This window comes from Coregonus clupeaformis, chromosome 24, assembly GCF_020615455.1.
Source record: "Coregonus clupeaformis isolate EN_2021a chromosome 24, ASM2061545v1, whole genome shotgun sequence".
NCBI classification, from domain to species: Eukaryota; Metazoa; Chordata; class Actinopteri; order Salmoniformes; family Salmonidae; genus Coregonus; species Coregonus clupeaformis.
In genome coordinates this window covers 20,244,617-20,268,713 of record NC_059215.1, presented here as the reverse complement: position 1 = coordinate 20,268,713, position 24,097 = coordinate 20,244,617, and the positions used below count along the sequence as shown (strand labels likewise).

The window sequence follows — 24,097 nt, the reverse complement described above, 5'->3', positions numbered from 1 at the left end:
CCCTCGTTTGGGTGTAGGGACTGATCAGAGCCTGAAGGTAAGGAGGTGCCGTTCCCCTCACAGCGCCGTAGGCAAGCACCATGGTCTTGTAGCAGATGCGAGCTTCAACTGGAAGCCAGTGGAGTGTGCGGAGGAGTGGGGTGACGTGAGAGAACTTGGGAAGGTTGAACACCAGACGGGCTGCAGCGTTCTGGATGAGTTGTAGGGGTTTAATGGCACAGGCAGGGAGCCCAGCCAACAGCGAGTTGCAGTAATCCAGAGGGGAGATGACAAGTGCCTGGATTAGGACCTGTGCCGCTTCCTTTGTAAGGTAGGGTCGTACTCTGCGAATGTTGTAGAGCATGAACCTACAGGATCGGATCACCGCTTTGATGTTAGCGGAGAATGACAAGGTGTTGTCCAGGGTCACGCCAAGGTTCTTTGCACTCTGGAAGGAGGACAAAACGGAGTTGTCAACTGTGATGGCGAGATCATGGAGCGGGCAGTCCTTCCCCGGGAGGAAGAGCAGCTCCGTCTTGCCGAGGTTCAGCTTGAGGTGGTGATCCGACATCCACACTGATATGTCTGCCAGACATGCAGAGATGCGATTCGCCACCTGGTTATCAGAAGGGGGAAAGGAGAAGATTAATTGTGTGTCATCTGCGTAGCAATGATAGGAGAGACCATGTGAGGATATGACAGAGCCAAGTGACTTGGTGTATAGAGAGAATAGGAGAGGGCCTAGAACTGAGCCCTGGGGGACACCAGTGGTGAGAGCACGTGGTGCGCCACCTGGTATGAGCGACCTGTCAGGTAGGACGCAATCCAAGAGTGAGCCGCACCGGAAATGCCCAACTCGGAGAGGGTGGAGAGGAGGATCTGATGGTTCACAGTATCAAAGGCAGCAGATAGGTATAGAAGGATGAGAGCAGAGGAGAGAGAGTTAGCTTTAGCAGTGCGGAGAGCCTCCGTGACACAGAGAAGAGCAGTCTCAGTTGAATGACCAGTCTTGAAACCTGACTGGTTTGGATCAAGAAGGTCATTCTGAGAGCGATAGCAGGAGAGTTGGCTATAGACGGCACGCTCAAGAGTTTTGGAGAGAAAAGAAAGAAGGTATACTGGTCTGTAGTTGTTGACATCGGAGGGATCGAGTGTAGGTTTTTTGAGGAGGGGTGCAACTCTCGCTTTCTTGAAGATGGAAGGGGCATAGCCAGCGGACAAGGATGAGTTGATGAGCGAGGTGAGGTAAGGGAGAAGGTCTCTGGAAATGGTCTGGAGAAGAGAGGAAGGGATAGGGTCAAGCGGGCAGGTTGTTGGGTGGCCGGCCATCACAAGTCGCAAGATTTCATCTGGAGAGAGAGGGGAGAAAGAAGTCAAAGCATAGGGTAGGGCAGTGTGAGCAGGACCAGCGGTGTCATTTGACTTAATAAATGAGGATCGGATGTCGTCAACCTTCTTTTCAAAATGGTTGATGAAGTCATCCACAGAGAGGGAGGAGGGAGGAGGAGGAATAGGAGGATTCAGCAGGGTGGAGAAAGAGAAGGTGGCAAAGAGCTTCCTAGGGTTAGAGGCAGAGGCTTGAAATTTAGAGTGGTAGAAAGTGGCTTTAGTAGCAGAAACGGAGGAGGAGAATGTAGAGAGGAGGGAGTGGAAAGATGACAGGTCCTACTACTACTACTACTACTACTACTACTACTAATAATAATAATAATAATAATAATAATAATAATAATACTGTACTATGACTTCTGCTCAATGTTTTTACAAAGTTTGGAAGCGTCCTGCATTGACTATATGTTGTTTACTATCTACATCATGATGTGATCTACACTTGCGTTGTTAGGTACGAGGCTCGCCTTCACCCTGGCCAGCTGACCCTGCTCCCCATCACCCGGCGGGCGGTAGGTGCAGATGGGGACATGGTCACCTCGTCATCCTTGCCAGTTGTCATTCATTTCTCAGACGGGGACGCAAGTGTAGAGAAACCTCGCAGCTGTGACACCTTCACTCTTTTGACTCACAAGAATGAATACCAGTGAGTGACCATGTAAAACCCATTCTGAGACTAGGGTGGTAGGTGTTTAGGATGAGGGAAGTGAGTATAGTGAAATTAGGTTCTGTGTTCTTGCAGTCATTTGTTTTGTCAATGAAACATTTTCAAATGTTAGTTAATCTACATATCTAAATATAGCAACAACGTTGTAACTTTTTAACAGAATCATGTTTCAGAATAATGTATATCTGAACAGTTAAGGATTGCTGCTACTAACACACCCTTCTCATCACTGTATGTATTGCATAAACATACCATAAACACTCCTAATTGACAACATCTAATACCATACATTTAGATTTCAGTTGTTTGCCCAGTGATTGCCATTGTTTGCTTACTGCCAACAGAGGCAGTTAAGATGAGTTATGTTGATGTTGATGTATTGCAGGTTCCAGGTACCTGTGACAGAACATTCAAAAAGCACAGAAGCCATCCAGAAGGAAAGGGATGCCTGGGTCCAGGTCATAGATAAGCTGTGCTTGGATTGGAAACGCAGGTCTCAGTCTGAGCACTTCTATGAGGAAAACAAGGCTTTAAGAATCTATGACAATGTCAAAGACATTCTGGAGGCGAACAAGTCCACTGACAGACAAGGCCTCAGAGGAACAGATCTTGTCTCCAGTGCAGATAATCTATCGGCTGGAGAAAAGATTGAGAGTAAACCTCCAACCTCGCCTCTCCCAAAACCCAGCAGCCCTGTGAAGTTACTAGTGAATGTCCCCTTCCCTGGTCCTGTCCTTTCCCCTGCACCTGCCCCTGGTTCTGTGCCTGGTCCTGCACTTGTTCCTGGTCTTGTCCCTGTCCCTGTCCATATCCCTGTCCTGGCACCTGTCCTTGATCCTGTTCCTGTCCCTACCACTGTCCCTGTGCCCATTCCCTCAGTGGTGCCAGCTCTCCCCTTCATTCCTATGCCACCTCCATTGCCCTTTAAGCCCAGTAGAAAACCCCTAACAGAGCGGACCAAGGCCTTCCACTGGGATGAAGTTGGTTCAGATAAGGTACTACTACGGTTTTATTTATCTCTCTTTATTAGACTACATTAGGTAACCATGTAATATAGTCATGCACATTGACAATTATGTTATATGATATTGCATTATGTTACATTATGGTATATCGCCATTTATACACTGGGTGGGTCGAGCCCTGAATGCCGATTGGCTGAAAGCCGTGGTATATCAGGCTGTATATCACGGGTATGACGAAACATTTATTTGTACTGTTTTAATTACGTTGGTAACCAGTTTATAATAGCAATAAGGCACCTCTGGGGTTTGTGGTAAATGGCCAATATATCCCGGCTAAGAGCTGCACTCGAGCCTTATTGCTTAAATATGACGCCACACTATGACGTCCAATCCATGAGAAGGTTTTAACATGCTCGTCTGATAGTTTGTAATGATGAGGAAGTACCTAAGTTCCACTTCCTCATTTCCTTGAACACTGTAGGGAATTTTTCGCTGCAGTGTCTCTGTACATTCCTTGATCATTGCATTTCATAGAGAATACAGTTTGTCTTTGTGGTGATTATGATTGTTTTCCCGGCAGATAGAGAAATCATGCTGGGCACGGGGAAATGCTGGGAAGATTGAAATTGACACTTCACGCTTGTATGAGCAATTTGCAGTTCGAGATTTGGGAACATTTGGTGGGATCACCGAGCCCAGCAATAACCTTCACATCATGCTCAACACGAAGGTTGCTCACAACTTCAGTAAGTAGCTTTACAATGACTTGTATGGCAGTTTGAGGTGAGGTGATAGGCCAACTATGTGCTCTATTTTCTTCCCTGGTTGCACACAATTTATTTATCAAGTTTCACCGTCGTGTCGTCAGCACACTGGGTGATGGTGTTGGAGTCGTGCGTGGTCACGCAGCTGAGGGTGAACAGGGAGTACAGGACGGAACTAAGCACACACCCCTGTGGGGCCCCCCGTGTTGAGGTGATATTACCTACCCTCACCACCTGGGGTTGGCCCGTCAGGAAGTCCAGGATCCAGTTGCAGAGGCAGGTGTTCAGTCCCAGTGTCCCAAGCTTGGCGATGAGCTTGGAAGGGACTACGGTGTTGAATGCTGTGCTGTAGTCAATGAACAGCATTCTCACATAGGTATTCCTCTTATCAGATCCAGCAACATTATTTTCTCGCTGAAAACAGATTTGTTTGAAACTACATGCAGTGCTTGATTCCTGTAGTTGAGTTGCAAAAATAAGTAACACCTTTTTGCAACCACCAGATGGTAGTACTTAATAGGAAACTATGAGCTTTACTTAGGCGTATTGACTCACTCTCCATCTAATCTCCATACCACATGTATTTGCTTGAGAAAATATGCCAAAAATGTTGTACAGTAGCTACATAACAAGACGCAAGAAATAAACAACATTGAAAGATTAGGTTGAACATTGAAGCATTGGAATAGAATTAGGCTTCAACCCAAACTCAAAGGGAGTTTGCATAATGACAGTCATTTAGTGAATATTTTAGCTTTCTTCTGTGAAAATGCCTAAACAGGTTAATGCTATGAGACATTGATCACTGATTTAATTTTAAATCATTTTATTCATTTAGCAGAAGCTATTATCTAGAGCGATTTACAGTAGTGAGTGCATACATTTTCAGATAACCATCCTTGAAGGCTAATGGTGCTAGTTTCAGTGTAGATACAGATATGGGTTGTCCTCCCCTGTGAACTGCACTGCGTATCTACAGGGGGCAGTCTGAGATTATCAGAGCCTTGGTAAAGCCATAGAAATATAATTAATAGAATGAGCTTGGATCCTCTAACCCTGGCAATTAAATGGGGACGCCCGATCTATACATTCTATTTCTATGGGTAAAGCTACCATATTTTTTCTTCTTCACTTAATGGCTTTGACTGCTGTTCAGTGGAGCATCTATGACTTGGCGTAGTTCAAGGCGACCTGAGACCAATGGATAAAGTGTGTGCGTGTGCGCGTGTGAGAATGAGGAAGAAAGGTTTTAGAGAGTTCTCTTCTTGCAGGTCTTCAAAGTGGCACAGAAAGAGTGAAGTGATACACATGTGGTGCAGCAGAGAGGGTTGTTAAATGGCATCAGTACAAGTGTGCAGGCTGGCAACACAATTAGAGTTTGCATGGCCATGAATTATGGATGGAGCCCTGTGCGACAGTTGCTATGAGCGTCTGTCATAGGATAGGACAGGATAGGATACACTCCAAGTGTGCTCCTCTCCTTTCTGTGCCCTGGAAAGTTGTGCTCTGACTAGGCAGTCCCATGTGGTTCAGTTGGTAGAGCATGGTGCGTGCAATGCCAGAGCTGTGGGTTTGATGCCCACAGGGGACCATTACGGAAATGTATGCATTCGCTACTGTAAGTCGCTCTGGATAAGAGTGTCTGCTAAAATAACGTAAATGTAAGGCACTGTGCTTGGTGACTACCACCTGTGGGCAACTCCAGGTGATGCATCTCTCTGCCGCCAACATGAGAGAGGGAAAAGGGTGCTGAACACACCCACACACAAAGATGATGCTTGCTTTAGATGAGTTCTGCATGTTCATCAGCAGGATCTCTGCTAACTAGCTGTTGTCTATTATTTTCTTGTTGCGCAGGAGTATTTTCTCTATTTATCCAAGGAGCTATAGCTAATATTGTGCGACTTCTATTAGTGTATTGTAAATTCCAGTAAATCATTTAGATAAATAATTAATGGTTATTATTATACATGGTTCTTACGGTATAACGGTTATGTACTGCATTTGCAATCATAACACTCTTATCCTTAATTACATAAAGTGCTATGCATATAGCTTACAGTTTTACATTCAAACAGATGGTTATGAACTGCCTATATCCAGGTGGCGGTGTTATTATGAGATTAAGAGCATTTTCCCTACTAGCAGTGAGCTTGTATGTGGTCTCGGTGGGCTATAGCCTGTCTTTATGCCACAGGCAGGCTGCATGACATCGCGTAGATAAGTGCAGGGGAGGCATGCAGGATGGCCTTGGACAGGTGGTTATGGTGTTGTGTGTGTCTTCATTCCTTCAAGAAAATATCTGAACCCTGAGAGGAGATAAACAGAACAGATCTACTTATTGTGGGTCTGATACTATGTAGTCAATAACCACTACTCAGGGCACGACTCACTCTTTTTCCAGGTATTACCAACGAAACACACTGTGTTGGACTAAATTGATTAGAAAAATATTGAATATCAAAGAGTGAAGCACATTCTATATAGCTAGTTACAGATGCAGGATCTTAATTTGATCACCCTGTTGCAGGATAACTTTCCTGTAATGCAGAACATTTAAAACTTGTAGTGTATTTCATTTTTTTAAAGGCTTCTGAAGTTTGTAATTTCCACTTTGAAATGTCAGACTTGATTTTCCCTTACGAAAAATGTATCAAAAATGTAAATTTATTATAATCCACATAATAATTCCCATTTCATGTTGCTGCAGGATTATTTTCCTGCTGTAGCAAACTGGCTCAAATTAAGATCCTACATCTGTAGCAGAAGAAGATGACGCTAGTTGGATTTGCTAGATCCTTTTATCTGTTTGATAGCTTAGAAGGCTGCAATGATCCGTTTTCTAAGACGAGCAAAAAAGACTAGTTAACCTCATACGATTAATCCATTAGATGTTTCACACAGAGAGAAAAACATCACCAAGGTCTCATATTGAAATACCCCACTCAGTTTTAAGAGGAAACATTTTATTGTGCACCATCCCAGAGCTTGCCCTTCTTGTACTTTTAAACATGTGCTTAATTAATATGGTGATTGATTGAACACGAGAGTTCCCTAGTATGCTCTTATGTTAGCGTGTCTAATCAAGGTTGTGTTGAGAGCATAATCCAGTGTCTAATTGATGATGACTGAGGGTGTGCCCCAAATGGCACCTTATTCCCTACAGCCCTATGGACCCTGGGCAAAAGTAGTGCACTATGTAGTGAATAGGATGCCATTTGGGACACACCCTGAGAAATGACTGGATTATCAATTAAAAGTACACCTGTGGTTCACTCCACCCCGAGTGGGATACACTCTACATTTCTATATCCTAATTTGTCAAGATAAAAAAAACTGTTTGGCCATAGAGCAAATTAACAAGCTAAACTGTCTGTTTCTAAAACGTTCTGCCAAGGCTAAGACTAGGCAGCAGCATAGCAACATCAGGTAATTACTTTAACACTTAATCTGTAATACAACATCACCACCCTTAAAGGCTTAGTGCACAAATAAATGTGATTTTCTTGTGTTTAAAAAAAATATATATATATTTCTACACTATGAAGTTGGAATAATACTATACAATTGTGAAAATGATGATAATGCACTTAGTTTAAGAGCTGTTTGAAAAGACCACCTAAAATTTCAGCCTGTTTTGGTGGGATAGAGTTTTGGCCTGCCTGGTGACATCAGAAATGGCTATTTTCTAAGGGACTGTACATTATTTATAATGAGGGATACCTGGAGAGAATCAGACCTCTCTGAAATGAAAATGGATGGCCCTCCCTTCAGTAAAATATATTTGACCTAAACCCTCCTTGAACGCTTGAAAAAAAAAGTGACCCTCCCCTGTACCCAAAATAATATTTAAAACATAAAGTGGATAGCAGAGGACATGCCTACCGTTTACCCTCACTCCTAGGACAGACCAGAGCCTTAGCTATGCAGTTTTAGAAACTGTTCTTCGTTTTGTAAGCATTACATGGCAAAGTAGCCAGAAGTTTGTGGATTCGCAGACCACCGCGGACAACGGTAGGGGTGAACATATCTTTATTATAATAAAAGCACTGCATGAATCTATCATCTTATTTGCGGTTTGAGAATAAATAGCCTTTTATAAATGCATTTCATGCAATTCTACGTTAATTTACCTGACTGGAGACAACCAGAATCTTTTGTAATACCACAACAGAGCATGACAACGAATGAGCACATGATGCAGCACTGGAGACATTTTGATTTCTATACAGGGTAGGGGTAAAAAAGAGGATAGTCTAAGTTTGGAACAGTGCTAAAGTTGTTTATCAATTGAACCAGTTACAACTGAAGTATCTGATCATCAATGAATTCGGGAAAAAACATTAGTTTTTTAACACAGTAGGCCTATATGCACTTTTCATTTGGGAAACTATAATTTTCTAATTTATTCTATTTGATTCCAGTGGCGTGTATTCATGGCTGCGAAGGGAAGCCAAGCTTCCCCCAAAAATTGACCAAGAAAAAAAGTAAATAATTTATCTTTCGTCACTCTGTGTTTCTTAATTTTCCTTCAATTCACAAGAGGCTAAATGTATCTCACCGGAGAAAGCATCCGAGTGAGCGGAACAGCGGCCTTCTGTCTGTATGTGTAGGCCATCTATCTGATGCTGTCTGGTCCAAAAGAGTATGACATTGTTGCCTCCCGTAGTATTGAATGCAAGGGAAGCCAGCGAGCATTTGGCCTCCCTTGATAAACAAAGTATAAATAAATAGCCAATCAGCATTGAGATGAACTGAGTGAGCTCAACTGTGAATGGTCCTGGCGCACCCAGAAAAAGTGTCAAGGGAAGCCATTTTGGATTAGGCATCACTTCTGTGAAATCGTATTGAGAGCATACGTTCTTGACAGAAACAACTTGAATTGGTGCATCTCGTTGTGTTGTCGTCTTCCGGTGGCTAGCTAGCTAGCTAAAATTGTCCCTTTCCTAAATTAGCCATGGATGGAGATAGGGATTTGGACTTGTGGTTTTACTTAATTCTCTGTACTGGCCAATGATTGTATCAGCGATTCTGATCCAACCATTAATTCATACATTGTGCCCCTGGACTGAGAGGATGGAAGTTCAATATGTGGCTAGATGTAGAAGGCTAATGTTAACTAGCTAACGTTGCCCATGAAAGGAAGTTAGGCTAGCGAGCAAGCATTTTAGCCAGGTAGCCTACGACAACAAAAAATAAAAGCGTGTACCGTATGACAAAGTGATAGACCGTTTCGTCAACATGAAAGAGAGGAGGATGGCATTGGTGTTTCTCTATAAGTAGGGTGAGTCAACATGTTTTTCTATTTGCACGAACACGCACGCATGAACACACACACCATCATATTTAGCTTACGTTGATTGGACTAAATTGTTTTTGGTATCTTTTAGTTGTCACTGTATTAGACTAAGCATCAGTGATTTTATGATGTTGAAATGTTGAAGTTGAAATGGTGGTGGAATAGTGGAGGCAGCTCCTGTTTTCTTTGCAACTTGCGGTAACTCTCCGTGGTTTTAAATCAATAGTTGTTTAGTGGTCCGAAAATGTCGGAAACGTTAACTTGCTTGACCATGCTGTAGGTCATGCAACTGTTTGTTACATACAATATGCTTTGTGGACATCACCTGACAGAGGTTGCTCTCTGGTTTTGTGATGAAACAAATGTGTGGTTTAATTTATTCTGCCAATGTGTTTTCTTATTGTCTTGGCCTTTAGGCCTATATATCATGGTGGCAAGGCATATGGACTAACAGGTTATAGAGCAAACAACACAATTATCACAACACATAGGCCTAGTCCGCACACACAGATATTGAATTTTTTGGACAAATAATAACTATTTTTGGGGAAGAAGCCTTTGACTCGCCGCCTGAAGTGGCACCGTACACAGCACAGCCATTGGTTAGGCAGCACAAAAGAGTTTACATAAGCAAGAGCAGGGAAGGCCGGGGCTCATGATTGGGACAGCCTATCCATTGCAGTGTGTAATGCAGTGTAGCCTAGTTTTATATACACCATCCCAGCAGCGCAAAAACTCGGGAAGGAAGTATATTTTCTTAGAAATAGAACTTTGCCCTGTGCTTTTCCGAGCATTCTCTTCGTATAGCCTATAGCCTATAGTATAGGCCCCTCAAACCCAACTCTGGACCTCAAAGCCAGTTCCAATGCATTTTTTCATTGTTCCCCTCTAATCAGGGACTGATTCAGAACCCCAGGTAGGTGCAATTAATTATTAGGTAGAACAGAAAACCAGCAGGCTCCGGACCTCGTAGAGTTCAATACCCCTGGTATAGGCTATGGATAATTTGATTGAGACCACACTTGGCACTCTTGATATTGCGCACCCAGCAGAGAATCAGGGATGAGGGGCAAAATCGGGCACACATGAGACAATATAAATAAGTAACAAATTCTCAAACCCTGAGCAATATGGCATTTAATCGATTACAAATTACATGACCCTCCCCTGGACTAAATAACAAAATACTAAACCCTCCCCCTGACTAAAATTGAAAAAGCATGACCCTCCCCCATTTTTCTCCGTGTCATAATTATGTAAATCTTGATTTCGCATTTTATTTTTTATTTGTTTATTTTTATTGAAAATGATTACAGTTAGGTAATTAATTGTTAAAAATAAATTGTTTGATACTGAGATAAAAAAGGCTGCATTGGACCTTTAAACACCATTTTATAAGTATTATAATTCTACAATGAAGTTGAACGCTGTATTATTTCATTTGAAATGTGACATAAAAGCCTAGACCAAACCTCAAGGAAGGAATTATGTTAGTTATTTTATAAAGGATTCATAAATGCATGGGCTAAAAGTGCTGTTCCTCCAAACCGCTTTATATGTATACCTTTTTATCTATCAGTCAATTACATTTTACATTTACATTTTAGTCATTTAGCAGACGCTCTTATCCAGAGCGACTTACAGTAGTGAGTGCACACATTTTCATACTTTTTTCCGTACTGGTCCCCCGTGGGTCATTTACCCTGTTACCCTGTCATCACTGGATGTAGTATATCAGGATGATTTTGACACATTTTGTCATGTTAATTGTTACACAGACACTGACATTTTAATAGAAAATAACTTTCAGTCTTGATCTGGCAAGATTAGAAATATCAGTCTTGTCACATTACATCCAAGGCAAATAAATACATCAACAGTCGTGACTGACTACCCACTATAGGGGTAGGCAGTCATTGTAAATAAGAATGTGTTCTTAAATGACTTGCCTAGTTAAATAAAGGTAAAATATTTTTTTTCAATAAAAAACCTGTACTTTTCATCATTCACTCAACATGTTCAATTTTCTATAATATATCATTTATAGCATTTAGCAGACTAAAAGCGACTTACAGTCATGCGTGCATAACTTAATTTAACCCACTATTCTTCCGTTGTAAGCACCATGCTCTACCAACTGAGCTACAGAGGACCACCATTTTCTTATTTAACATTTCATCCAAGGTAACATAATTAACATGGAGGAAAGGAAAGTAGAAAGGACGGAAGGGAATGGAATATATTTATGGCATGGTGTTTAAAATGATCTTGTAATGTAGGAAATACAGTGGGGAAAAATAGTATTTAGTCAGCCACCAATTGTGCAAGTTCTCCCACTTAAAAAGATGAGAGAGGCCTGTAATTTTCATCATAGGTACACGTCAACTATGACAGACAAATTGAGGGAAAAAAATCCAGAAAATCACATTGTAGGATTTTTAATGAATTTATTTGCAAATTATGGTGGAAAGTAAGTATTTGGTCACCTACAAACAAGCAAGATTTCTGGCTCTCACAGACCTGTAACTTCTTCTTTAAGAGGCTCCTCTGTCCTCCACACGTTACCTGTATTAATGGCACCTGTTTGAACTTTTTATCAGTATAAAAGACACCTGTCCACAACCTCAAACAGTCACACTCCAAACTCCACTATGGCCAAGACCAAAGAGCTGTCAAAGGACACCAGAAACAAAATTGTAGACCTGCACCAGGCTGGGAAGACTGAATCTGCAATAGGTAAGCAGCTTGGTTTGAAGAAATCAACTGTGGGAGCAATTATTAGGAAATGGAAGACATACAAGACCACTGATAATCTCCCTCGATCTGGGGCTCCACGCAAGATCTCACCCTGTGGGGTTAAAATGATCCCAGAACCACACAGGGGGACCTAGTGAATGACCTGCAGAGAGCTGGGACCAAAGTAACAAAGCCTACCATCAGTAACACACTACGCCGCCAGGGACTCAAATCCTGCAGTGCAAGACGTGTCGCCCTGCTTAAGCCAGTACATGTCCAGGCCCGTCTGAAGTTTGCTAGAGTGCATTTGGATGATCCAGAAGAGGATTGGGAGAATGTCATATGGTCAGATGAAACCAAAATATAACTTTTTGGTAAAAACTAAACTCGTCGTGTTTGGAGGACAAAGAATGCTGAGTTGCATCCAAAGAACACCATACCTACTGTGAAGCATGGGGGTGGAAACATCATGCTTTGGGGCTGTTTTTCTGCAAAGGGACCAGGACGACTGATCCGTGTAAAGGAAAGAATGAATGGGGCCATGCATCGTGAGATTTTGAGTGAAAACCTCCTTCCATCAGCAAGGGCATTGAAGATGAAACGTGGCTGGGTCTTTCAGCATGACAATGATTCCAAACACACCGCCCGGGCAACGAAGGAGTGGCTTCGTAAGAAGCATTTCAAGGTCCTGGAGTGGCCTAGCCAGTCTCCAGATCTCAACCCCATAGAACATCTTTGGAGGGAGTTGAAAGTCTGTGTTGCCCAGCGACAGCCCCAAAACATCACTGCTCTAGAGGAGATCTGCATGGAGGAATGGGCCAAAATACCAGCAACAGTGTGTGAAAACCTTGTGAAGACTTACAGAAAACGTTTGACCTGTGTCATTGCCAACAAAGGGTATATAACAAAGTATTGAGAAACTTTTGTTATTGACCAAATACTTATTTTCCACCATAATTTGCAAATAAATGCATAAAAAATCCTACTATGTGATTTTCTGGATTTTTTTTTCTCATTTTGTCTGTCATAGTTGACGTGTACCTATGATGAAAATTACAGGCCTCTCTCATCTTTTTAAGTGGGAGAACTTGCACAATTGGTGGCTGACTAAATACTTTTTTCCCCCACTGTACTTAAACATTATTTCTCCTTCCAGATGAGACCTCTTGCTTTGGCTCAGAGCAGAGCAGAATGATCAATACATAAAGAAGCAGAGTGCAGTGAGCCCCCCACACACCCCTGTCAGATTGGGGCTTTTTAATTAAGCTTCATCCACTGATGGTCGACCTATCAAATTAAGACGAGGAGAATAGCATAGAAGCTAGCTGCATATTACTTTTAAAACCTTGAACTGGATGTCACTCAATCAGTGCATGAATCCATCCCTGACTGCATATCACAATAATTCCTTACCAAGTTTCATTTTAAAGTGTTTTAGCAAGATAGTGTACTACTAATGAATAGTTTTTCTCCCAGCTCCTGCAGCATACACAGAGGTTGTTAGGTAAAACAAAAATTCCCATCAGTTTGTATTTGATAGAATACAAATGAGTGCACCCCAAAGGCACTCCAGAGAGATAATTAATCCAAGCACCTTTTGTCTTCAGTTATTTCATTTCAAGTTGCAGGTTCAGGAAAAATAGTATCTCCCTGTCAAGAGTAAAACCATTCATGTGTTGTTGTTGAGTGAGTGTGTTGATTTTGTTTTCCGGATTATTCCCCCAGATATTTTCCTCAAAAGTTTCCATGTGCAGCCAGGAGCACTAAAGGACAAACTGTTCTTGGTTAATGAGGGTGAGGGAGGCTTCTCTGATGAACAGATCACTTCCCTGAGGAGGTAAGAAGGGATTATGTCAGAAATACACATTCATGTTGCAGATTAATCTCGAATTTGGATACAACTGCAGTAGCCTGCATTGAGAAGAAAACAGATTCAGACTTGATGCATGTTTGCATCAAGTCCGAAGCAGGGCAGCAGTATAACTTGTACGATTTTGCATGGTACTTACACAAGACCAGTAACGGGGCAGGTTGGTAAAACATTAGGTTGTGTAAGAACAAGCGTTACGAGTGCAAGGTACATACAGGGAACATACATACAGGAATAAACCCAATGAAGCCTATGAGACATGGCAAGTGAAGTCACTGCCAGTTGATGTGAGTAGGAGAGGCACAAGCAGTAGTCTCTATAGCCTTAGCTCTAATACTAAAGAGCAGATGCCACAACCTTTTACTAGAGCAGACTACTAATGAAACTTTCATTGGTGAGGTATTTGAGGAGATAGACACTATTGAGTTACTCTCAGGGGTATAACACTGAAAGCTGGGTAAAATGCTTACCTCCGTCTCTGCAGTTTACTCAGTGCTTTCTTTCGGTGAGGTGCTGACCTGCTCAAAGAACAGTGATCTAATGTACCTCATAGAGGATTATATTTATTCTATGAAAACGTAATATATATTTTAATGTGGCATCGCGTGGGCATCAGGAATACAATCTCTGATAGAAACCACTCCCCACAGGGCCTGCAATATTAATGACCTATAATAGCGCTATAGCTCTAATCCAGCGCCACATCCCAGGGGTCATGAAAAAGTGAATGTCTGGTTTGGAGTTGAAATACACTCAAATGACAGAGGAAGGGAGAAAAAGAGAGTCCATTTGGGTGCTTCCCGGGCTTCGATCTGGGTTCAAACTCAGTTCAAGTGAATGAATGGATGGCTGTGGCTGGCATCAACAGTCCTGCTGCTTTATAGGAGCTGACGGAGGCCATCAGAGCTACTTGGCTTTTAATCACTCCCCTTTCTCCAGGCCACTGGAAGTCAGCCTAGCATTATGGCTCTCTCAGAGAAAGCTAGAGAGAGGGGGTATGGCATAGCATGATCCTAAATGGCACCCTGGCCTTTTTCTTTTACAGTATAGAGCACTACTTGGTGCCATTTCAGATGAAGCCCGGATTGTGTGTCTTGTGAAAAAGTGTTTGCTGTATTTCACTTCATTTATGCATTGCAACTGACAAGGTGACTCCTTTTATTCAATTGCCAAAGCCTCAGTGCCATTCAGACTATGTAGACAACTGATAAGTATCAGCACTATACTTACTGACTGAGGGAGGCATTATATTTGCTTGACTTATTATTAGATATTGAGGAGGAATGAAATGCCACACCGTATCGATAAGATGTCAGCTACTGTTTGGATCTGCAGCAAAGCAGAGCAGACCTACTCAAACCTAACATTGCTTTTTGACTCTTATGACACAATCAAGTGGGAACTCTCTTATGACATGGAAAATGACAAACTGGGATTTATGTTGTGATTTATGTTTTAACAAAGAACTCATTCATTTAAATGTGTTTCCTTTATAGATATTTACCTACCTCAGATGATGTGGAAATGTATAAATCTTATAAGGGGTCTGTGTCAGAGCTGCATGTTGTGGACCAGTACATGATGGAGGTAAGTATCTTAGCATACCATGCTTTCCAAGAGTACGGTAATGCCTTACCATACCTGCTTATCGCAGATGTCCTAGAAAAACCTTCATGTTTGCCAATTTTGATTTTGTTTACATAAATTAAAAGAAGCTCTTACCGTCCATGTGCTGTGCATGCTTCATGACTGGAGGACCAATTAAAGTCATTCAAAACACCTTGTGAATTTTAATGAGGGGATGTGATGGATCTACAAAATAAACCATATTTTTCAATTCCCTGAAAATGGTTAGTTCACTCAAATGACATAATGACACATTGGTTTCCTTACCCTGTAAGCAGTCTATGGACAAGGTATGACAGCAATCCATGCATAGGTCTAGTTACCCTGGCACTGTTTCTATGTGCTAATGTTTTAGCATTTGTTGCACAAATCCCATTCATGTCATGGGATCGATATTAGCATTTTTCACGCATCATGTTCAAATCATCCAAAAGTATCACATTGATTGTGAAGCTCAACAAAGTCACTTAGAGATTTTTTGAACATGATGTGCGAAAAATGCTAATATCGGTCCCATGACTTGAATGGGATTTGTGCCACAAATGCTAAAACATTAGTGGGTGGAAACAGTGCCAGGGACACTAAACCAAAGCATGAATTGCTGTCATAACTTGTCCATAGACTGCTTACAGGGTAAGGAAACCAATATGTAATTTGGTTGAACTATCCCTTTAAAGTTTTTTTTCCAGGATGCTGATGTTATGTAATTTCTGCATCAAGGATTTGCATGGTAATAATATGCATTTCTTCCTCCATGACTCCTTTTCTCCTTATGGAGTCCTGCTGTATCCTTAGTCACCTTTATCCTCCTTCACACATACTGGATGATGACGCTTCCCACCTCTAGATACACTGTAAAAGTACCCCATGTGGTTGATGATGGGCAGAAGGGATGGCAGATGCGCCAAGGAGCAGGATCAGTCGGTCATGTTCTTCACACCATGATCTGACACCATGCATAGGGATATATTAGGAGACATTGTGGCAGTAACACCTCTCATGGTGGAAGGGCTTAGCATCCCAGTTTGTGTCCTCAGTTCACATGCATCCTGCAGGGTTTCCAAGGTTCTCTGGGTAAGAGGGGTTTTAGTGAGTCCCATATTCAACCTTTGAGATAACCCAAAAACTAAAAAGGAATGTCCCTTGTAACAATTTTCAAAGTATTGTTTTTATTTAGGTAGGTCATATTACATTTTAGTCATTTAGCAGACACTCTTAACCCCAACCCTAACATTTTTCACTAATCCCCCATCAGACCAAGGCCCTTTGGCTTCTGGGAGCTGATGCACCTGTGCCTGAACAACACACTGTTGGCGTGACAACCCAGAGTGATTTATTAAAGGTTAGCAACCAACCTAAAGGTCGACTAGGCAGCTCAGCCAATCGTTTCAAGGTGTCAAGCCTTCAGCTTCTCTGCTAAATCAGACTGAAGACAAGACAGCCCACAACATTCCCACCAGGGAATCTTAGCTCTTAGATGTAGCTGCTACTGTTAGAGAAGAAGGGTTGAGGAGAGTCTTTAGGAAGAAGTAATTAGTAGCCACCCCATAGTGTCGCTTAAGCAGATCCCAGCAGACAGAGTGTTTTTTAAATCAATCTGAATAATCACATATAAATAGGATGTGTGATATTGTGTGTGTTTTTGTGTGTACGTGCGTGTTTGTGTGTGGTGTGTGTGTGGTATGTGTGTATACATTCTGTGACTGTGTATTACTCATGTAACTGCCTCCCCCATTACAGATGTGCAACATTCCTTACCTGAACACCAGACTGGACCTGCTGCTGACTCTGAGAGAGCTGCCAATAAGCATGGAGGATCTGCAGCCAGTGAGTTCACTTTGGCTATGTCCTGATATCAACATTAGCATATCAACACTAGCATACTACAGATGTAGGATCTTAATTTGAGCCAGTTTTCTACAGCAGGAAAATAATCCTGCAGCAACAGGAAATGTGAATTATTCTGTGGATTATAATTAATTAGGGGTTGATAAAAAAATTTGTAAGGGAATATCAAGTATGACATTTCAAAGTGGAAATTACACACTTCAGAAGCCTTTTTAAACTTCAAATACACTACAAATGTAAAATGTCCTGCATTGCAGGAAAGTTCCCCTGCAACAGGGTGATCAAGTTAAGATCCTATATCTGAACTCAGTATGAAACAATGAATTGGACATGCATTCTAAGTGTTAGGACATATGGAACGTTTATTGGTTTATTCTGATCCCCATTAGCTTTTGCCGAAGCAGCAGCTATTTGTCCTGGGGTCCACAAAAAAATACAAAACATGACAAGTAACAAAACACTGATACACTGATAGACAAGGACAGTCACACAAATGTAAAATAAAACAATAAACAAACAATACAACAAAATAATACAAACAATTCAACTAAAAAAAGATGTGTGTTAGAATGTGTCTGTGTCCCCTCACAGTCCCCGTCATTCCATGAAATGTTGTTTAGTAACTTCTTTAAAGGTAGTTTTGCTGTTTGCTTGAGTAATTGAAGATGGGAGTTCCATGTGATCATGGCTCTGTATAATACTGTGCGTTGCCATGAATTCGTTTTGGACTTAGGGACTGTGAAAAGACCCCTTGCGGCATGTCTTGTGGGGTATGTATGGGTGTCTGAGCTGAATGTTATTTGATTATGCAGACAATCTGGAATTTTCATTACAGTAATACTTCTCATAAAAACTAGAAGTGAAGCAGTTAATCTCTCGTCAACCTTCAACCAGGAAAGACTGGCAGGCATGTTGTAGATGTTACTTCTGTATGTGCAGTTAACGGCAAGGCGTGCTGCTCTGTTTTGAGCCAGCTGCAGCTTTGCTACGTCTTTCTTTGCTGCACTTGACCATATTACCGGACAGTAATCAAGATGGACAAGACCAGAGCCTGAACAACAAGTACAGTTGATTTTTGTGTCAAAAACGCAGAACATATTTTTATAACAGACATACCCCTCCCCATCTTCACAACAACTTTGTCAATATGACTTGACCATGATAATTGACCAGCCAATGTTATACCTAGGAGTTTAGCTTCCTCATCTTGCTCAATGGTCATACCCTTTATGTACAACTCCAGCTGGTTTAGGTCTTAGAGAATGTTTTGAACCAAATACAATGCTTTTAGTTTTAGATGTATTTAAGACAAGTTAATTATTAATCACCCATTCTGATACTGACTGTAACACCTTATTTAGAATTTCAGTGAGTTCACTGGCTTTGGGTGCTGACATGTAGAGTGTGGAATCATCCGCATACATAGTCATTCTAGCTTTGTGTAAGACCAGTGGCAAATCATTTGTAAAAATTTAGAAGAGTAACGGCCAAAGGCAACTGCCCTGAGGGACACCGCACGGTACATATCTAATGTTAGAGAAGCTTCCATTGAAGGACACTCTGGGTTCTATTGGATAAATAACTATCCAACCATGTGATGGCAGGTGATGTAAAGCCACAGCAAGTGAGTTTCTTCAATAACAATTTATGATCAATAACATCAAAGGCTCCACTGAAATGTAACCATACAGTTACAACTATCATCTTATTATATATTTATTTTAACCAATCATCTGTCATCTGAGTCAGTGCAGTACAAATTGAGTGACCTTCTCTATATGCATGCTGAAAGTCAGTAGTTAACTTGTTCTCTGAAAAATATTTGGTCAAACACAATTCTCTCCATCAGTTTACTAAGAACAGGCAGCAAACTGATTGGGTGGCTGTTAGAGACAGCAAAGGGTGCTTTACTATTTTTAGGCAGTGGAATTACTTTAGCTTCCTTCCACACTTGTGGCCACACACACTCCTTTAGGCTTCGGTTAAGGATATCGAAAATAGGGGTGGCAAAACAGTCGGCTACCGTTCTCAATAGTTTTCCGTCAAGGTTGTGTCATGATTTAACTGGATAGAACCCAAATGCAGACAAGTACACCAAGCCAGAGAAGGTTTATTTACAATGTTCAAAAAGGTCCAGGTTTCCAATAATAGGGGAAGAGCAAGTCCAGGTTACAGGGAGGGTAACAGATCCAGGTCAGGGCAGGTGTGGTACCGTAATGTCCTAGTGTCCGTGGTGAGTCCAAAAGGGAGGTCCGGTAGTGGGGAGCAGGATGGTGGTGGCAGGAGTGAAGCGGAGGCAGAAGTCAGGTTCCCATAATCTGTGGCACAGGAGAAAAGTAAATAGAACAGGCCAAAAACACAAAGAGCGAAAACAAACAGGTTGAGTCGGCAGCGAGACTAACATGGTCGTCTTGACTATGATCTGACGATGAGTGGAAAGTTTGACCGGGTCTTAAAGGCTGAGGTGATTATGGTGAATGAGCTGCAGCTGGAACCCTGACTCCCGCACACCAGACTTCACTCCTGCAATCAAGGACAGACAGAGGGGAGGGGGAGAGCAGAGAGAGAGCTACCTAGCAGCAGTAGGCCTAACAGTACCCCCCCTCTACGGACGCCACCTGGCGACCGACAGGGTTTATCAGGATGTAACCTATGAAACTCACGGACCAGAGCAGGATCCACAATGAAGCTCCTGGGCACCCAGGAACGTTCCTCAGGACCATAACCCTCCCAATCCACCAGGTACTGGAAACCACGACCCCGGCGGCGAACATCCAGAAGTCGCCGGACAGTGTAGACCGGACCCCCACCCACGATCCTGGGCGGAGGAGGGGGATGAGAGGGCGGGCACAGAGGGCTAACCGACACAGGCTTAATCTGGGAAACATGAAAGGTGGAATGAACCCGTAGGGAGGCAGGAAGCTGTAGCTTAACCGCGCAGGGGTTAACAATAGACAGTATCTTGAACGGTCCTATAAAACGAGGCGCCATCTTCTTAGACTCCACTTTCAACGGAAGGTCACGTGACTTAAGCCATACCTCTTGACCAGGAGAGTAACCGGGAGCCTGGGACCGGTGACGGTTGGCTTGCCTCTGCATGTACGCCGAAGCTCGGGACAGAGCTACCCTGGCCTTCCTCCAGACCTTGAAGCAGCGGCGCATGTGGGACTGCACCGAGGGTACCGCCAGTTCCCTCTCTTGAGAAGGGAACAGGGGAGGTTGATAACCCAGAGCACACAGAAAGGGAGACAAACCAGAGGAAGCGTTAGTCAAGGTGTTATGAGCATATTCCACCCAGGGGAGCATGGAGCTCCACGACCCAGGGTTAGACCCTGTGACACAGCGGAGAGCGGTCTCCATCTCCTGGTTCGCTCTCTCGGCTTGTCCGTTGGTCTGGGGGTGATATCCAGAGGACAGGCTGGATGTAATGCCCAAAGCTTTACAGAAAGCCTTCCAAACCTGGGAGACAAACTGGGGACCCCTGTCAGAGACAATATCCGTGGGTAGACCATGAGAGCGGAACACATGTTCAACCAAAATATCAGCCGTTTCTCTGGCAGTGGGCAGTTTAGGTAGGGCCAAAAAATGAGCAAACTTAGAAAAACGATCAATAACAGTAAGAATGACAGTCTTTCCAGACGAGGGGGGAAGTCCAGTGACAAAATCCAAGGCAATGTGGGACCAGGGCCGGCTGGGTATTGGCAGAGGTCTTAGATGACCAGCGCTGGCCTGGGTGGGGTTCTTACTACGTGCACATACCGTACAAGCAGCATGAAGGCTCGAGTGTCCGCCTCCATCCTGGGCCACCAGAACTTCCGTCGCACAAAGTCAAGGGACCGAGTAACTCCAGGGTGACAGGTAAGGGGAGACGAGTGAGCCCACTGAAGTACCTGGGAGCGAACAGACTCAGGGACAAACAACCGGTTAGGAGGACCGCTCCCAGGGTCAGCTTGATGATGTTGAGCCTGTCTAACAATCCCTTCGATGTCACATGTAATGGCCGCAATACTGCAGGTAGGAGGCAAGATGGGTTCAGGGTTACTACCAGTATCAACAGCAGAAAAAACACGAGACAGGGCGTCAGGTTTGACGTTCGTGACCCAGGACGGTAAGACAGAGAAAAAATTGAATCTACCAAAAATAGTGCCCACCTGGCTTGACGGGGGTTGAGCTGCTTCGCTGACTGGATGTATGCCAGATTCTTATGATCCGTCCAAACGATGAAGGGTTGTTCCGCCCCCTCCAGCCAATGCCGCCACTCTTCGAGAGCCAGCTTCACGGCGAGCAGTTCACGATTGCCAACATCATAATTCCTCTCTGCCTGAGAAAGTTTCCGTGAAAGGAAAGCACAGGGATGCAGTTTGTTATCTTCCGGTGAACGTTGTGACAACACTGCACCTACCCCAGTGTCGGATGCATCCACCTCCACGACAAACTGGCGGTCGGGGTCCGGCTGCATCAGAATGGGAGCCGAGGCGAAGCGATGTTTCAGTTCTTCAAACGCTGCTTCGCCCCTTCATTCCAAGCGAACGGTCGTGCGATGGAGGTGAGAGCGGTGAGTGGCGCCGCAATGCGGCTGTAGTCCTTGATGAACCTCCTGTAGAAGTTCGCAAACCCCAGGAATCGTTGAAGTTGTTTGCGGGTGGAGGGGGCTGGCCAGTCCGTGACAGCAGAGATCTTAGCTGGGTCCATCCGCAACTCCCCCTGAGCTATTATGTAACCCAAAAAAGAGGTCTCAGACACATGAAATTCACATTTCTCCATCTTCACAAACAGTTTGTTCTCCAACAACCTTTGCAACACCTGGCGCACATGCAGTTCGTGTTCCTGGGAGGACTCTGAAAAAAATCAGGATATCATCCAGATAGACAAAAACAAACCGATTCAACATGTCCCGAAGGACATCATTGACTAGTGCCTGAAAAACAGCAGGGGCATTGGACAACCCAAAAGGCATAACCAGGTACTCAAAATGTCCCAAAGGTGTGTTGAAGGCAGTCTTCCATTCATCACCTTTACGAATGCGCACCAGGTGATACGCATTTCGTAGATCCAGTTTAGTGAAGATAGTTGCACCATGAAGGAGGGGAAAAGCAGAGTTAATTAAAGGCAGAGAATATTTGTTCTTAATGGTGATGTTGTTAAGTCCACGGAAATCAATACAGGGTCTGAGGGTCTTATCCTTCTTAGCAACAAAAAAGAATCCCGCTCCTACAGGTGACGAGGAAGGACGAATAATACCTGACGCCAAGGAGTCCCGAATGTAGTTCTCCATAGCCTCCGTCTCCGGGCGGGAGAGATTGTACAGGCGACTGCTGGGGCGACTGCTGGGGAGAGGGGCTCCTGGCTGGAGGTCAATGGCGCAGTCGTAAGGCCGGTGAGGAGGAAGAGAAGTAGCTCTGTGTTTGCAGAAAACGGATGCCAGGTCATGATACACGTCAGGGACATCAGAAAGATCCATGGACTCCAGTGGAGGTTGAGGCACAGTGCTGGCAGGGGTCTGAGCAGAACACAAACAATTCACATGACAAAATGTGCTCCATGAAACAATTCTACCGGTCACCCAATCAATGTGTGGATTGTGTCTTATGAGCCAGGGGGATACCAAGGACCAGGGGGTCTGTGGGCAGTCAATTATATGGAATTGAATGTTCTCCTGATGATTACCCGACACTCTGAGACAAACAGGAACAGTCTGATGAGTAATACGGGTCAACAATTGTCCATTTAGACCTTTAGCCTGCAGCGGACAGTCCATAGGAACAGTCTCTAACTCCATTTGTTGAGCCAACTCTCGATCCAAAAAGCTCTCATCGGCACCAGAGTCAACCAGCGCACTAACCGAGAAATTCTGGGACTGCCACTGGAGGGATGCCTGGAGCAGAATGCGGGGAGAAGAGGAAGAATCCGCTGCTCGGCTCACCAAAACTTCTCCCAATAATGATGAGCCGGCCCTTTTCCCGGACGAACTGGGCAGGAAGGAACGAAATGACCAGCTTCTCCACAATACAGGCAGACCCGAGCCTGAATACGACGTGCACGCTCCTCTGAGGACAACCGTGCACGACCCACCTCCATGGCTTCGGGTTCAGTGCTCCTCGTATCGACTCGGGAAGACTCGGCTTTCTCCGTAGGAAAGATGCGGGAAGGAGTTTGTTGACGACAGACCAGTTGCTTGGAACGAACACTCCTCTCCCGGCGGCGCTCCCGAATCCGATTATCCAACCTGATTGTGAGTGAAATAAGATTATCCAGCGTAGGCGATACATCATATGACACCAACTCATCTTTTAAAGTCTCAGACAAAGCATTGATGAACACTCCTTGTAATGCCTCGTCATTCCAACCGCTCACTGCCGCTAACGTCCGAAACTCCACTGCCATCTCCGCCACACTGCGAACCCCCTGCCGAAGAGACAACAACCGTTTCGCAGCCTCCTTGCCCCGTACAGGGTGGTCAAAAACCTTCCTCATCTCAGTAGAGAAGGCCACGTAAGCGTTGCAAATGTCCGACTGACTCTCCCAGACCGCGGATCCCCAGGCACGAGCGGAACCGCTAGTAGAGTTGATAAGGTAGGCAATACGGGCTCTTTCTGAGGCGTAGGTGAGGGGCTGTTGTTCAAACACTAACGAGCATTGAGTCAAAAATTCACCACAGGTTCCCATGTTCCCATCATAGCGCTCTGGAGCAGGAACAAAAGGCTCTCTGATCTGGGCTGGAGGGCCAGGAAAAACAGGTGGAGCAGGAGAAGGGGCAGTTTGTATGCCATGCCCGAGGGTTGCATTATTAACTTGGGTAGTAAGGACAGACACCTGATTGGTGAGTAATTGAACCTGATTAAACAGCACCTGACTGTTCTCAGCAATAGTCTTAAACAGGGTATCATGTTGGCCAAGTAAAATGTCCTGATTGGCTATAGCAGTCCGAATTTGAGTGCATTCTGGGGTGGTATC

General features: G+C 43.7%; 1 protein-coding gene across 1 annotated transcript in view; it reads left to right on the top strand.

Moving 5' to 3' along the window:
* LOC121537416 (protein diaphanous homolog 1-like) overlaps positions 1-24,097 on the top strand; it is a 47,937-nt gene that overhangs the window by 4,226 nt on the left and 19,614 nt on the right. Inside the window, exons 3-8 of the mRNA XM_041845052.1 lie at positions 1,823-2,014; positions 2,421-3,030; positions 3,581-3,746; positions 13,525-13,636; positions 15,166-15,256; positions 17,036-17,122. Of these exons, the coding sequence (XP_041700986.1) occupies positions 1,823-2,014; positions 2,421-3,030; positions 3,581-3,746; positions 13,525-13,636; positions 15,166-15,256; positions 17,036-17,122 (1,258 nt within the window). The remainder of the gene's footprint in view (positions 1-1,822; positions 2,015-2,420; positions 3,031-3,580; positions 3,747-13,524; positions 13,637-15,165; positions 15,257-17,035; positions 17,123-24,097) is intronic.